This window comes from Molossus molossus, unplaced genomic scaffold (genome assembly GCF_014108415.1).
Source record: "Molossus molossus isolate mMolMol1 unplaced genomic scaffold, mMolMol1.p scaffold_m16_p_5, whole genome shotgun sequence".
Lineage (NCBI taxonomy): Eukaryota > Metazoa > Chordata > Mammalia > Chiroptera > Molossidae > Molossus > Molossus molossus.
Window position 1 is genome coordinate 66,413,030 of NW_023425388.1, and position 12,669 is coordinate 66,425,698.

General features: G+C 39.3%; 1 protein-coding gene across 2 annotated transcripts in view; it reads right to left on the reverse strand.

The window, feature by feature from the left end:
- CFAP91 (cilia and flagella associated protein 91) overlaps positions 1–12,669 on the reverse strand; it is a 55,169-nt gene that overhangs the window by 17,524 nt on the left and 24,976 nt on the right. For both annotated transcript variants that reach the window (XM_036243651.1, XM_036243650.1), the window contains 4 exons: positions 9,363–9,540; positions 5,375–5,532; positions 2,775–2,954; positions 1,557–1,699 (listed from right to left, as the gene is read on the reverse strand). In XM_036243651.1, the coding sequence (XP_036099544.1) occupies positions 1,557–1,699; positions 2,775–2,954; positions 5,375–5,532; positions 9,363–9,540 (659 nt within the window). The remainder of the gene's footprint in view (positions 1–1,556; positions 1,700–2,774; positions 2,955–5,374; positions 5,533–9,362; positions 9,541–12,669) is intronic.

The following is a 12,669-nucleotide window of genomic DNA, read 5'->3' on the forward strand; positions in this document are numbered from 1 at the left end:
TGTCAGTAAATAAGAATGGAAGGAAACTTCCATACCCCAATGAGTATCTACAAAAATATCTTACAGGAAGTGAGAGAATAATGAACACAGAGTTCAGATGGGTAACTAAAGGATGAAGTAGGAAAGAACCACATAGATATATATGTAAATCATTGTCAAGGTCCTAATATTTTGTTGTTGTTGTTGTTGTTGTTAATCCTCACCCAAGAATATTTTTTCATTGATTTTTTTTTTTTTTTTTTTAGATAGAGTGGAAGGAAGGGAGGAGGGTGGAAGGGAGAGAGAGAGAGAGAGAGAGAAGTATCAATGTGAGAGACATCAATTGGTTGCCTCCCCCACCACCCTGACTGGGGCCGGGGACTGCACCTGCAACCCAGGTACCCGCCCTTGACCCTTAGGTCTGCGGGTCGACACTCTAACCACTGAGCCAAACCAGCCATGGCCTAATTTTTATCTTAAGTGTGGTCTACCATGGATTCTTATTCTATTACTAAAACCAACTGAACAAGCAAACAAGCATGGACCAGTGATGAGAATGTCATGCACCAGGGAGTCTCAAAGTGTGGTTCCTGCAGCATCAGCATCACCATCACCTGGAAACTTGTAAAAAAAATGCCAATACGCCAGCCCTACTGCAGACCTATTGAATCAAAAATGTTGTGGGTGGGACCCAGCAACCTGTGTTTTAATAAGCCCTCTAGGTAATCCTGATGCATGATAAAGGTTGAGCACCACTATCATAAATCACGTCTTCTAAAGTACCCAAGTCTGTACACCTATCGTCCAATATTAACAAAATACAAAGCCCAGGTGGTGGGTGCTGTGTAGGTGGTTCATGGGGATGACCATCAAACTTTCTCATTGAGTTAAGTTTTTTTTTGTTTTTTTTTTATCCTCACCCGAGGATATTTTTCCATTTTTTGTACAGATAGAGTGGGAGGGAGAGAGAGGAAGGGAGAAAGAGAGAGAAACATCAACGTGAAGGGACACATCGAGTGGCTGCCACCCGCACGACCAACCAGGGCCGGGGACAAACTGCAACCGAAGTACGTGCCCTTAGCGGGAACCGAACCCGGGTCTCTCCAGACTGCAGGCCGACGCTCTAACCGCTGAGCCAAACTGGCCACGGCTCATTGAGTTAAGTTTTAAACTACAGAGAGAAGTTGAATGTGACTTTCCTCATGATACTCTGGTAACAAATCTACAAGGGAGAAAACAAGGCCTATTATACTATTAAAACCAACAGTGATTCTAACACTAGAAACTTGCTACACCGCAATGTACTATCAAATTTATGTAGCTTCACTTTTAGACAGTAACATGGCCTATGTAAATGGAAAGAACAACCTCCAAGAGGTTTCCCTACAGTTTAAAATGAGGGAAAAAAACAGCTCAGCACAGGCAACCTCCAGAAAAGTCTAGAGAGGAGGAGGAATGGAGGGTTTAGTGTTGAGAACTGGACGCTGCTGCCCAAGACAAAGTGCAATTTTTGGAGTATAATATTTCTCTGCAAAAGAAACACTATGAGCATCTTGTCTTCCGGATAAGAATGATACCTTATGAACCTCTGCCAACTCGTGGTCCATCCTTGCCGCCTTCTTTAGAAAACCAGCTTTGGTGGTTATGACCTTAGGTTTTGGAGGTCTGATTCGGGGTTGTGTCACAAAATCTGGGAGAGCTGACTCCAGTTCGACTAATCCTGTGGGAAGGAAGTACGTGTTTTTAGTATCTGGTGCTTAAATTTAGCATTTTGAAAGTAGAATGTTAATTTTAGCCGCTGTTTGCCAAGAGGTCTCATCTAGAATTACTGATAAGGTGTATCTCATATAACTGAATCATCCCTAAAGTGTAAAGCAAATTTCTGTATAAATTCATGTTCTCAGTGACTTATACTAAAAAATAAGAAATGCATTCTAAAATGAAAACATCGCCCTAAAAAAATTAATTCCACAATAAAAATCAACAGAAAGTTAATAATCATGATACATGGCACTACGGTTCTGAAGTAGATGTATACCAATGTATCATGTTCTGCTCTGAAGATGGTCAACCAGAGCTACACAGTCAACACTGTAACCATCAACTCATGATCTTTCCATGTGAGGCTTCAACTTGTCAACTGAAATTTAAATAATTTAAATAAAGGCCTCTCTTGAACTCTATAACAGAAATAATCTTCTTCATGAACTTATCACCTGGTTTTCCATCCCTTTACCCCCCAGTTTGCTGGTATTTCTTCTTAAAGGATTTTATTATATATTTCCTATTTGCTCATAAACCTGGTATAAAAGCTTTTTCTATTTCATTTTTCCATAACTCTGATTATTAGTGACATTAAACATGTTTAAATGTTTAGTAGCTAATTGACTTTACTCCTTGATAAACTGTTGTATAGTGTATCCATTTATTTATTTGGGTCTTAGTAGCTTTTATTAGTTTGTAACAACTCATATTATTAATCAAATTAAATGTATTAATTACTATTTCTCGCAAGTATTTTTATTTGTTATTTAGCTTTTAATCTAAATTATGTTTTATATATTTTATATTTCTTTTTTATCCCACCTCTATTAACTATGCAATCTTTTATTTGTTTAACTAACCTGACTGGTATATTTTGTTACCAATTGAGAATCACAATAGATAATCCTAATCACTAGTATAAAAGATACAAAGTACTGCTCATATCAAGGCATAGGAAAACTCTCCTCCCCAAGATATATATAAATTATATATTTAATTTATACTGAACTTTAATTATGTAAATTGTTTACCTTCATAGGTGTCGAGATAGTGGTTTTTTACTACAAACGGCTCTGAGTTGTCTGGGAAACGACCAAGGCGAGACAGAGGTCCATAGACCTGTGATCCATAATCAGAATAGTCCTTGATGATATTTCTTCTCTGCAACTTTCCTTCTATATTCTTTCTCTTTCCCATAAGTTTTCTGATTTCTAAAACAAAATATACCTCCATGACTCTCTCCAAAATATTGTTCTGAATGGTCAAAATGAAGAATATAAACCAGTTCTCGTTTTATTCTCAGGGAAGCTACTGAACTGAATGAATTTCATGACGGCCTCTCACTGCATCGAGAATGGAACTCTAAACATGGAAGTCTGTCGTCTGTGACCCAGGCAGGAGTGACAGAGCTGACAGTGTCCTCAATTAGCACTCATCAAAAATCTCTCTTTTTTTTAAATCCTCACCCAAGGATATTTTTTCCATAGGTTTTTAGAGAGAGTAGAAGGGATGGAGGGAGGCAGGAAGGTAGAGAGAAAAACATTGATATGAGAGAGACACATCGATTAGTTGCCTCCCTCACACAACCCAACCAGAGCCCGGAGATCAAACCTGCAACCCTTCAGTGTGTGGGCCAATGCTCTAACCACTGCCCAACAGCCAGGGCTCATCAAAAATCTTTTATATTGCCCTAGCCGGTTTGGCTCAGCGGTTAGAGCGTCAGCCTGCGGACAGACCCAGGTTCAGTTCCTGCTAAGGGCACGTACTTCGGTTGCAGTTTGTCCCCAGCCCTGGTTGGTCGTGCGGGTGGCAGCCACTCGATGTGTCCCTTCACGTCGATGTTTCTCTCTCTTTCTCCCTTCCTCTCTCTCCCTCCTACTCTATCTGTACAAGAAATGGAAAAATATCCTCGGGTGAGGATAAAAAAAAAAATCTTTTATAAAAGCATTCTAAGCTCTGGGCCAAGAAGAGGTAGGTATTCAATAAAAGTTTATTAGATAAATGAAGGAAATTCAAAGTAACTGAAAAAAATACATGTTCAATGGAGACTAAGGGAATTAATTATTCTCTCCTAGAAGAATAATGAAAAGGGAGGGAAGACTGTAGATTTTTTTAATAATCTCTGCCCATTTTGGCTAAAACTACAATAAATTAAAATATGTCAAATTCTGGGGGGAAAAAAAGTATGTTGACAATATATAAATGCAGGTAGTTAAGTTAAAAGCTACTTCTCATATCATGAAAAAGTTAAAGTTACTAAAAATAATTTTTTTTTTTTAATCCTCACCTGAGGACATTTTTCCATTTTTTGTACAGATAGAGTGGGAGGGAGAGAGAGGAAGAGATAGAGAGAGAGAAACATCGATGTGAAAGGGACACATCGAGTGGCTGCCACCGCACGACCAACCAGGGTCGGGGACAAACTGCAACCGAAGTACGTGCCCTTAGCGGGAACTGAACCCGGGTCTCTCCGGACCGCAGGCCGACACTCTAACCGCTGAGCCAAACCGGCCAGGGCCTAAAAATAATTTTTAAAGAATTAATTTAATTCTTGTAATTATTTTACTTTTTCTAGAAAAATGACAATTTTGAATGATTTCTTTAAAATGTGATTATATTGATAAAATGTATGAACAAACAAAATGGCAATGAATACATATCTATCAACAATGGAATCTACAAACAAAATGAACAGGAAGAACAGAAACATTCTCATAGATACAGAGAACATTTTGTTGGTTGCCAGTTGGGAAGGGGGTTGGGGGAAAGGGTGAAAAAGGTGAAGGGATTAAGAAGCACGAACTCATTGCTAGACTGACAAACCTCAAAGGGAAAGGGGTTGGGGGGTGGGAAGAAATAAACCAAAGAACTTATATGCATAACCAATGGACACGGACAATAGTGTGGGAAAAGGTGGGAGGGGGGCGGGAGTGGGGAGGAGGGGGTCAATGGGGGAAAAATGTGGAACATCTGTAATACATTTTACATCCAACAATAAAGATTTGGAAAAAAAATAAAAATAAAAAAAAAAATAAAATAAAATGTGATTATATTGCTATTATATAAATTCATAATTTGTGTATATAATTGATACATTACAATTTTCATAAGTAAACCAATTACATTAAAAGTTACTTAATATAGCTAGAAAGTTAGTAGCAAGCATGGTAATTAATTTAAATTTTACTTTAACATTTTTAGTCATTCTTAATCTTCCATTGACTCTTCTTTTTATGTATAAAGTATTAAAATTCACAGGAGGGGACGAATAGAAAAAAAGATGTCTGAATGTCTGTTTTAGGGGACAATGATGGAAAAAAAGTTGAGAAACAGGACTCTTTTCAGGACACACACACACACACACACACACACACACACACCCCACAATGTCAATAGCTTGACAGCCTGTTAGAACATCATTACTTGATTTTCTTAGTAAGGAGTTTTCCTTCCCTCTTCTACTTTTGAGAAATAGCCCATCTCCCATCACTTACTTATTTAATAACACTAGGACCACTTATTTAATAACACTAGGACCAAACCAGAATTATGTCCTAGTTAAATCAGGCTTGATCAAAGATCCAAAGCAAAGTCAACTTTTCCATTTTCTTCATTGTTTGTACTGCATTACCTGATACATGTGTGCGATGAATTTTTGCAAATTTTGCCTCCTTGGCTTCCTGCATTTTAGACCACCGGCTATTCAAGTAGCTCATAGTCACTTCACTGTGACTCTTGTCACGTTGTCTCAACATCTCTTTTAGAACTTCCAGGCGAATCTCCTGCAGTCTTCAAGTAAATCACAACACATAAAGATGTAAATGGTGTCTCAAACAGGTGTTCTACTAGAGAGAAAGGGAACACCTGCCATAAACAGGATCTTCTCTTTTAGGCTGGTATCATAGTCATATACAAGGCTGCTCTGGCGACAGTGTGACAAACGGTGGTCTGGGGTGACAACTCGATAGTGAGTACATAATGGGAATATACATGAGTGCAGTTCTGAGGGACAAAAAAAAGTGCGCCAGGCAAAATAAGGGCTCTCCAGGCAGAAGGGCCTGAATGAACAGGACACTCATGCCCAGTTCCAGGCCGCTGGTGCTGGAGGGCCAAGCCACAGGAGGGAGGGGGAATGAGGGGTGGCATGCCTCCTTAAGCAGCGAGTGTGCAAATGCCAGTGTCTGCCACATGCAGGTACTTTGTCAGCGTTGTTTCCCTTCCCCTTCCCTTGTTCTCCCAGAGTTACCTTGCTCATGTGTATACAACCACAGTCAAATTACTTTAAAATCTATATCCAGCCCAGATCTTTCCAAACCAAAATTTCTGTCTACTTAAATCTCTCTCTATCCCCTGACAACCTCAAAAAAAGCAACTCATTAACCCACTCATTTTGTTCCCCCAGAAACCCACCCATTTCTCACATCTTCTTCCCTCTGAGTCCACCTCTAAAACACATCTGCTTCCATTCCCCAGTTCGTGTGTGTCATCTCCCTCCGAACTTGGTCTCCAGTTGCTAGTCTAGTCTTTCCCTGTTTCAATCCTCTTCCACACATCAAGACATAGAGATTTGAACATTTTACTCCTGCTTCAAAGTCCATACAGTAGTTATTCAGCCATTCATTTGCCAAATATGTTTTAAAGGCTCACCATATGCGAGGCAAACAACAATGAACAAGAGAAAGTGCCTTCTCTCAAGAAGCATTACTCCAGGGGAGTGGGCATATAAACCAACATGTACAGCACAAGGAGATAAACCCAAGCCAGAAGAATGAAGAGACTTCTGTGGGAGAAGACAACAGAGCATCACGTCTAGCACTATTTATTCCCTGCTGGTCAGGGGGAAAGGGTGGTGGTGGTAGGGAAGCCTTCCTTAGGGAGCCATTAAGTCTGGAGGACAAAGATTAAGATCTGCCACACTGACAAGGAGCAGTGAGGCATCAGCAGAGGCAGCTGAATGCTGACTCAAAAGGACTAAAGGCAGCCCTTGCTGGTTTGGCTAGGTGGTTAGAGCAACTGAAGGGTCTCGGCTTCAATTCTGGTCAAGGGCACGTACTCAGCTGAGTTGCAGGTTTGATCCCTAGCCACAGTCTATCTCTCCCCCTCCCTCTCTTCCACTCTCTCTAAAAGTCAATGGAAAAATATCCTCGGGTGAGGATTAACAACAACAACAAAAGGACTAAAGATAGTTAACATGTCACGCAGCTTCTCAAAGGAAATATGGCTGGGAGGGTGGGGAGCAGTGGCCAGTGGATATGGAGGGCGGGTTTTAAAGCAATCCACATGCCAACAGTCACCTTTCTTACAGAGTTAGAAATTCTAGGTTCCATTCTCAACCTAATCCCTTACCTCAGCTTCCTCAGTCATACAATGGGCAAGATAATAGTATCCATCCCATTAGGTTGCTGTGAGCATTAGAGGAGTCAAGGTTTACAATGTGCTAGAACAGTAGTTCTCAAACTTGGGCACACATCAGATAATCTGGAGGGTCTGTTATGACACAGACTGCTGCACCCAACCCTTGATTCAGTGGGGGATGGGGCTTGAGAATTTGTAATATTTTTTTTATCTTCACCCAAGGACATTCTTCCATTTTTTTGTTCCTATAGAGTGGGAGGGAGAAAAAGGAAGAGAGAGGAGAGAGAAACATCGACGTGAAAGGGACACATCGAGTGGCTGCCACCTGCGCAACCCAACCAGGGCCAGGGACAACGTGCCCCTAGCGGGAACTGAACCTTGGTTGTTGTTGTTTTGTTTTTTATCCTCACCTGAGGACATTTTTGCATTTTTTTTTTTGTTCAGACAGAGCGGGAGGGAGAGAGAGGAAGAGAGAGAGAGAAACATCGATGTGAAGGGACACATCGAGTGGTTGCCACCCGCATGACCAGCACGACCAACCAGGGCCGGGGACAAACTGCAACCGAGGTACGTGCCCTTAGTGGGAACCGAACCCGGGTCTCTCTATACCGCAGGCCGACGCTCTAACCGCTGAGCCAAACTGGCCAGGGCGGGAACCGAACCTTGGAATTGCTGACTTGCAACTAGGTTCCAGCATGTAATAAGAACTCTATAAGTGATACATGCTCTATGATTGTCGTCATCGTCATCATCATCACATCACTGATATTGCTATCTACCTGATGGCTTCTTACTCCCCTTCAACACACAGCTCAGAGGCTACCTCCTCTCTGTAGCTTTCCCAAATCTCCACCCACCTCAAACAGAACTGGTGGGTCCCTCGCCTGGGTTTCGCTAGCACTTTGTGTATAGAGCAGCTCATTACCTGGTAGACCCTGCTGGAGGGTCTGAAGATCGTTTGCCCCATCCCTGACCTCCGCCCCTCCCCACCCCAGTGGACCGTAAGGAGCTCTGTCAGGGCACAGCAATTTCCTATTCATTCCTGTTCCCCAACTCACAGCACAGAGCCTGGCACATAGGAGGGATACAAAACATGTTTGTTAAAATTATCCTCAATTTAACAAAAGTACTCACTTTTTCAGGTGATGTCTTCATTCTGGTCAGACATATTTCTAATGTCCTTATGACAAGAATATAGCACTCCAAATTGCAGTAATAAATCTACATTTCTGCAGACAGGATTGATTGCTACCTACTTTGCTCCAAACACTGTTTTCTATTAAATTGCAAGCTTTTACCAAAACATCACACAGTCCTTATTCAGGGTTCATCAGAAGGTGTTTTATTGCAAAAAGAGAAACACATTTTGAATTCAGAATCACACTGAATCCCAGAGTCTCTCGGTCCCTAACACATGTGAGCATGCGTCAGGGGCTTTGGTAGTAGCGTTGCTACGAGCAACGGAGTGCCTTGTCACAGCCTGGAAAAGGGACAACCTTGGTCCCTTCCTTTCTTTCTTGTAGGGAGTTGGCATTTCTACATATTCCAAGGACAACCTCATTGCTGGAAATATATCAGTTAAAGGGTGAAAAACTTCACCAGAAGTACCTCAGCATATTGTTATTTATGTGCGGTGAGCTCATCTCTTAATTGAAAAAATTCACAATTCGGCTTTTAAATAGAAAATGCCCCATTAGCTCTCACTAGAATCCGGGGTGTCCTGGCTGTGAATCCAGTACCAGGGGGAATAAGAGACAGGACCAACTAGGAGGCTGTTTGACAGATATGAAGAGAGCCAAGACCTAGGGGCAGAGGCACTGGGGATGAACTGAAAGGGACAGTTTGAAAGACATTATGCAAAAATCAGTGGGATTCTATTTTAGTCTAGATTAGAGACTAAAGAGAAAGGGGAAGAGAAGAATCAGAGGTGCCTTGAGGAACTGCTCAGATTGGTTCCATGCTGCACTCCACACACAAAGGGGTGTGATACATTTCTATATCAATGGCGAGAAAACTATACAGTCCTTGTTCCTGAAAGAACCCGAAACCCAATTTCCTGTCTCCACAGGTTAAGGATTACTTTTTTTTTTTTTTTCCCACCTCCATAGTACTTCCTTTATTTTTTTTTAATTAATTTTTTCTTACAGACGTTTCTCAAGGATTACTTTGAAACCTACTACATTTGGGAAAAGGCTTTACAGATAAAAAGTATTCACATTACTTCCATCGGCACAGGGCAGTTATCTGGGTGACCGAGAACCTACTTTTCAATCTCCTGCTCTCTGAAGGCCCACTCTTTCCTCTCCACTGCATTCATCATCCTCCTCCTCTTCTCAAACTGGGAGGTGTCGCTCAGAGGGGGGAGTGTGGCTTCCCAGGCACGCTTCTCCCGGGCACGTTCGATCATCTCTACCTCAGCTTGTCCTGCCGGGAGACCTCGACCTGGAGGATGGGGCAAGAACACTTTAGAAAAAGTGGACAAACTCATGTACCTACCAGTATTCAATTTACTCCCTTTCAGTTTCTGTCCTCTTTAAATTTAAGGTTATGTCAGGATGGAATATTAGGAATCACCCTCCAGAGGTGCCTCACAGCAGTGCCCTGTGCTGCTTCCTGTTAGTAATTCCACCAGAAGAGATTTTAGTTGCATATAAGACGCTGGAAAGTATTTGAAGAATACTTTCAGTGACTACTGAATGATCACACCCTGATATGCCCTGTATGAGACAAGTCAGTATTTTGAAATATAAAGAAATATCAAATTAATTTTCAGAAAGTCACAATTTATATTTTTCTCCGTAAATGCCTTGAACATGTTTTGATTAAGTGATTTCCTAGGTACTTTATTTGTTGCTATTAAAAATATAATTTTTTCAATAACATTTCTAAAAAGCTATTGAGCTTTGTTTGCTGATTTCATAATCAACTACCTTGTCGAGTTCAAGTTCTTAGTTCATGATTTATTTCATTTGATTTTTCAAATGAGCACACTGGCTGCTGATAAAGATCATTTTTACTTCTTTCTCATTCTCATATCTCACTTGTTTTTCATTATTTTACTGCATTGACTCAACTCAAAATTTTCTTTTTTTAAAAAAAAAATATGTTTTATGACTAATTTGAAAGCCACAAATATTCTTTTGTAAACATTTATTTTATGATTCTGACTTTCCTATTCCTTTTTTCTTTTCCAGTTTCTTTTCTTTTTTTTTTTTTTTTTTTTTTTTTGGTATATGCCCCTAGCGGGAACCAAACCGGGGACTCTGGTGTGCAGGCCGATACTCTGACCGCTGAGTCAAACCGGCCAGGGCATGTATTGACTCAACACTTTTCAACCAGGGGACTATTACTGCATATTGGACAATCATTTGTTGTATGGGACTGCCCCATGCAGGACAGGATGTTCAGTACCCATGCTAGCCTATCCCCCAAACCACATCCCATGTGTTAAATGCCAGGAGAGCTTCTCAATCATTATCACATACAAAATGCCACCCATGTTTCCGAATGTCCCTGGGGGCAAGGGATCACAGCCTAGCTCAATAAGCTCTGGGCTAGGATGTTCTCTGCAATGCTAAACAGCAGTGGTGATGAAGGGATCCTTGTCTTTTTCTTCACATTAAAGAAAAGCTTCTAAAGTTTTGCCTTTAGTATTATCTTTCTTGAAGGCTATGATAGACACCTTTTATTAAATTACTAAAATTTTCTTCTGATCCCAGTTTATTCAGAGTTTATATTATAAATGAATGTTGAATGTTATCAAACACTTTTTCTGCATCTATTGAAACCTTTTCCCCTACATTTTCTGTTAAAATGGTAAATTACTTCAGTTTTCTGATATTGTACTAAACTTGAATTTATGTGATTAACCCACTTGCTTATAAGTTATCTTTTTAAATACCGAAAGATTTGTTTGCTGGTATTTTATTTAGAATTTTTGCATTTTCTTCATATGTGAGATGGCCCTGTAATTTTCCTTTCTAGTATTATCCTTATTCAGTTTTCATATCAAGGTTATACTAGCTTCATAACATGAATAAACTAATCTTTATATTCTCCTTTCTCTTTGCTAGAGAATTTGTATAAAACAGAACTCATTTCTTCCTTAAAGGAGTGGTAAACTTATCTGTAAAACTGTTTAGGCCTGGTGCTTTTAAAAAAATTTTTTTTTCTTTACTAAGTCAATTTCTATAGTTATTCTATTCAGGTTTGCTATTTCTTCTTGAAACCAACTTGGTAATTTATATTTTCTTTAAAATTGGATAATTTACCTAATTTTAAAATATAGGGCAAAAGATATGTATAGTATTTTCTCACAATTCTTAAATAATTTACTCTGTAGTTATGTCCCTCTTCTGATCCTAATACATTTCAATTGTATCACTGTCTTCTGTTTTAATATTTCCTGCAAAAGGTTTGCTATATTATTAATGTTTACCCAAAAAGTTACTTTCTGGTCCTATTGGCTACTTCTTTTGCCTTTCTAAAGATCTATAGTATTAATTTCTGATTTAAGTTGTATTATTCACTTAACTCGTGAAGATTAAAGAAATTTAAAATATAAAGCACTTGAAACAGTTCTCAGCACATGGTGAGCACTTAATATTTTTTATTTGTGCCCACAGTGTCAACCTTTCTCACTGGGTCATTGTTCTTCACTTATTTTTATGTATAGTTTTTATTAACGTATGACATACATGCATAAAGGCACATCAATGAACATCCCACATAACCAGCATTCAGATCAAGGAACAGAATATTATTAAAACCCAAGACTGCCCATCATGCTCTCTCCCAGTCTCTTCCTGCCTCAAGGATGACCACCATCAAAATTCCTAACATATTAACTTCATTTCTATAAGTTTTGAGCTTTAGATAAATGGAATCAAAGTATAGGTACTCTTTTATGTCTTACTTCTTTTGCTCAGCATTTTACCTGTGAAATTCATCCATGTGGTTACATGGAGTCACACTTTCATTATCATTGCTATGTAGTATTCTATTGTGTGAATATATACTACACTTTATTCATCCACTCTATGGCTGATGAATACTTGTGTTGTTTTTAGTTTGGAATTATTATGAACAGTGCTGCTATAAACATTCATGCACTTGTCTTTTGGTGAACATACATATGCATTTCCGTTAGTAGAACTAAGCATTCACTTCTCTTTAGTATTCAGCTAGAAATAAAAACCCTGGATCATAGGTATGAGTATATTCAGCTTTAGAAGATACTACCAAACCATTTTCAGAAAATGGTTGTAATATATTCAAGCAGTATATAAAATTCTCTTTGCTTCAAATCCTTATCATCACTTGGTAAAGTCAACATTTTTGATATTAGCTGTCCTGATTAGTGTGTAGTAGCATGACACTGAGGTTTGAATTTGCATTTCCCTGATGACTAATTAAGTTGAACATGTTTCATATGTAAATTAATCATTTCGAAATCCATTTTATTAAATGCTGCTCATATCATTTGCTCGTTTTTTTCTGTTTTTCTTACTGATTTTTAGGATTTCCTTAAGTGTTTGTGTTATGAGTCTTCTGTCATATGTAACTATTTTG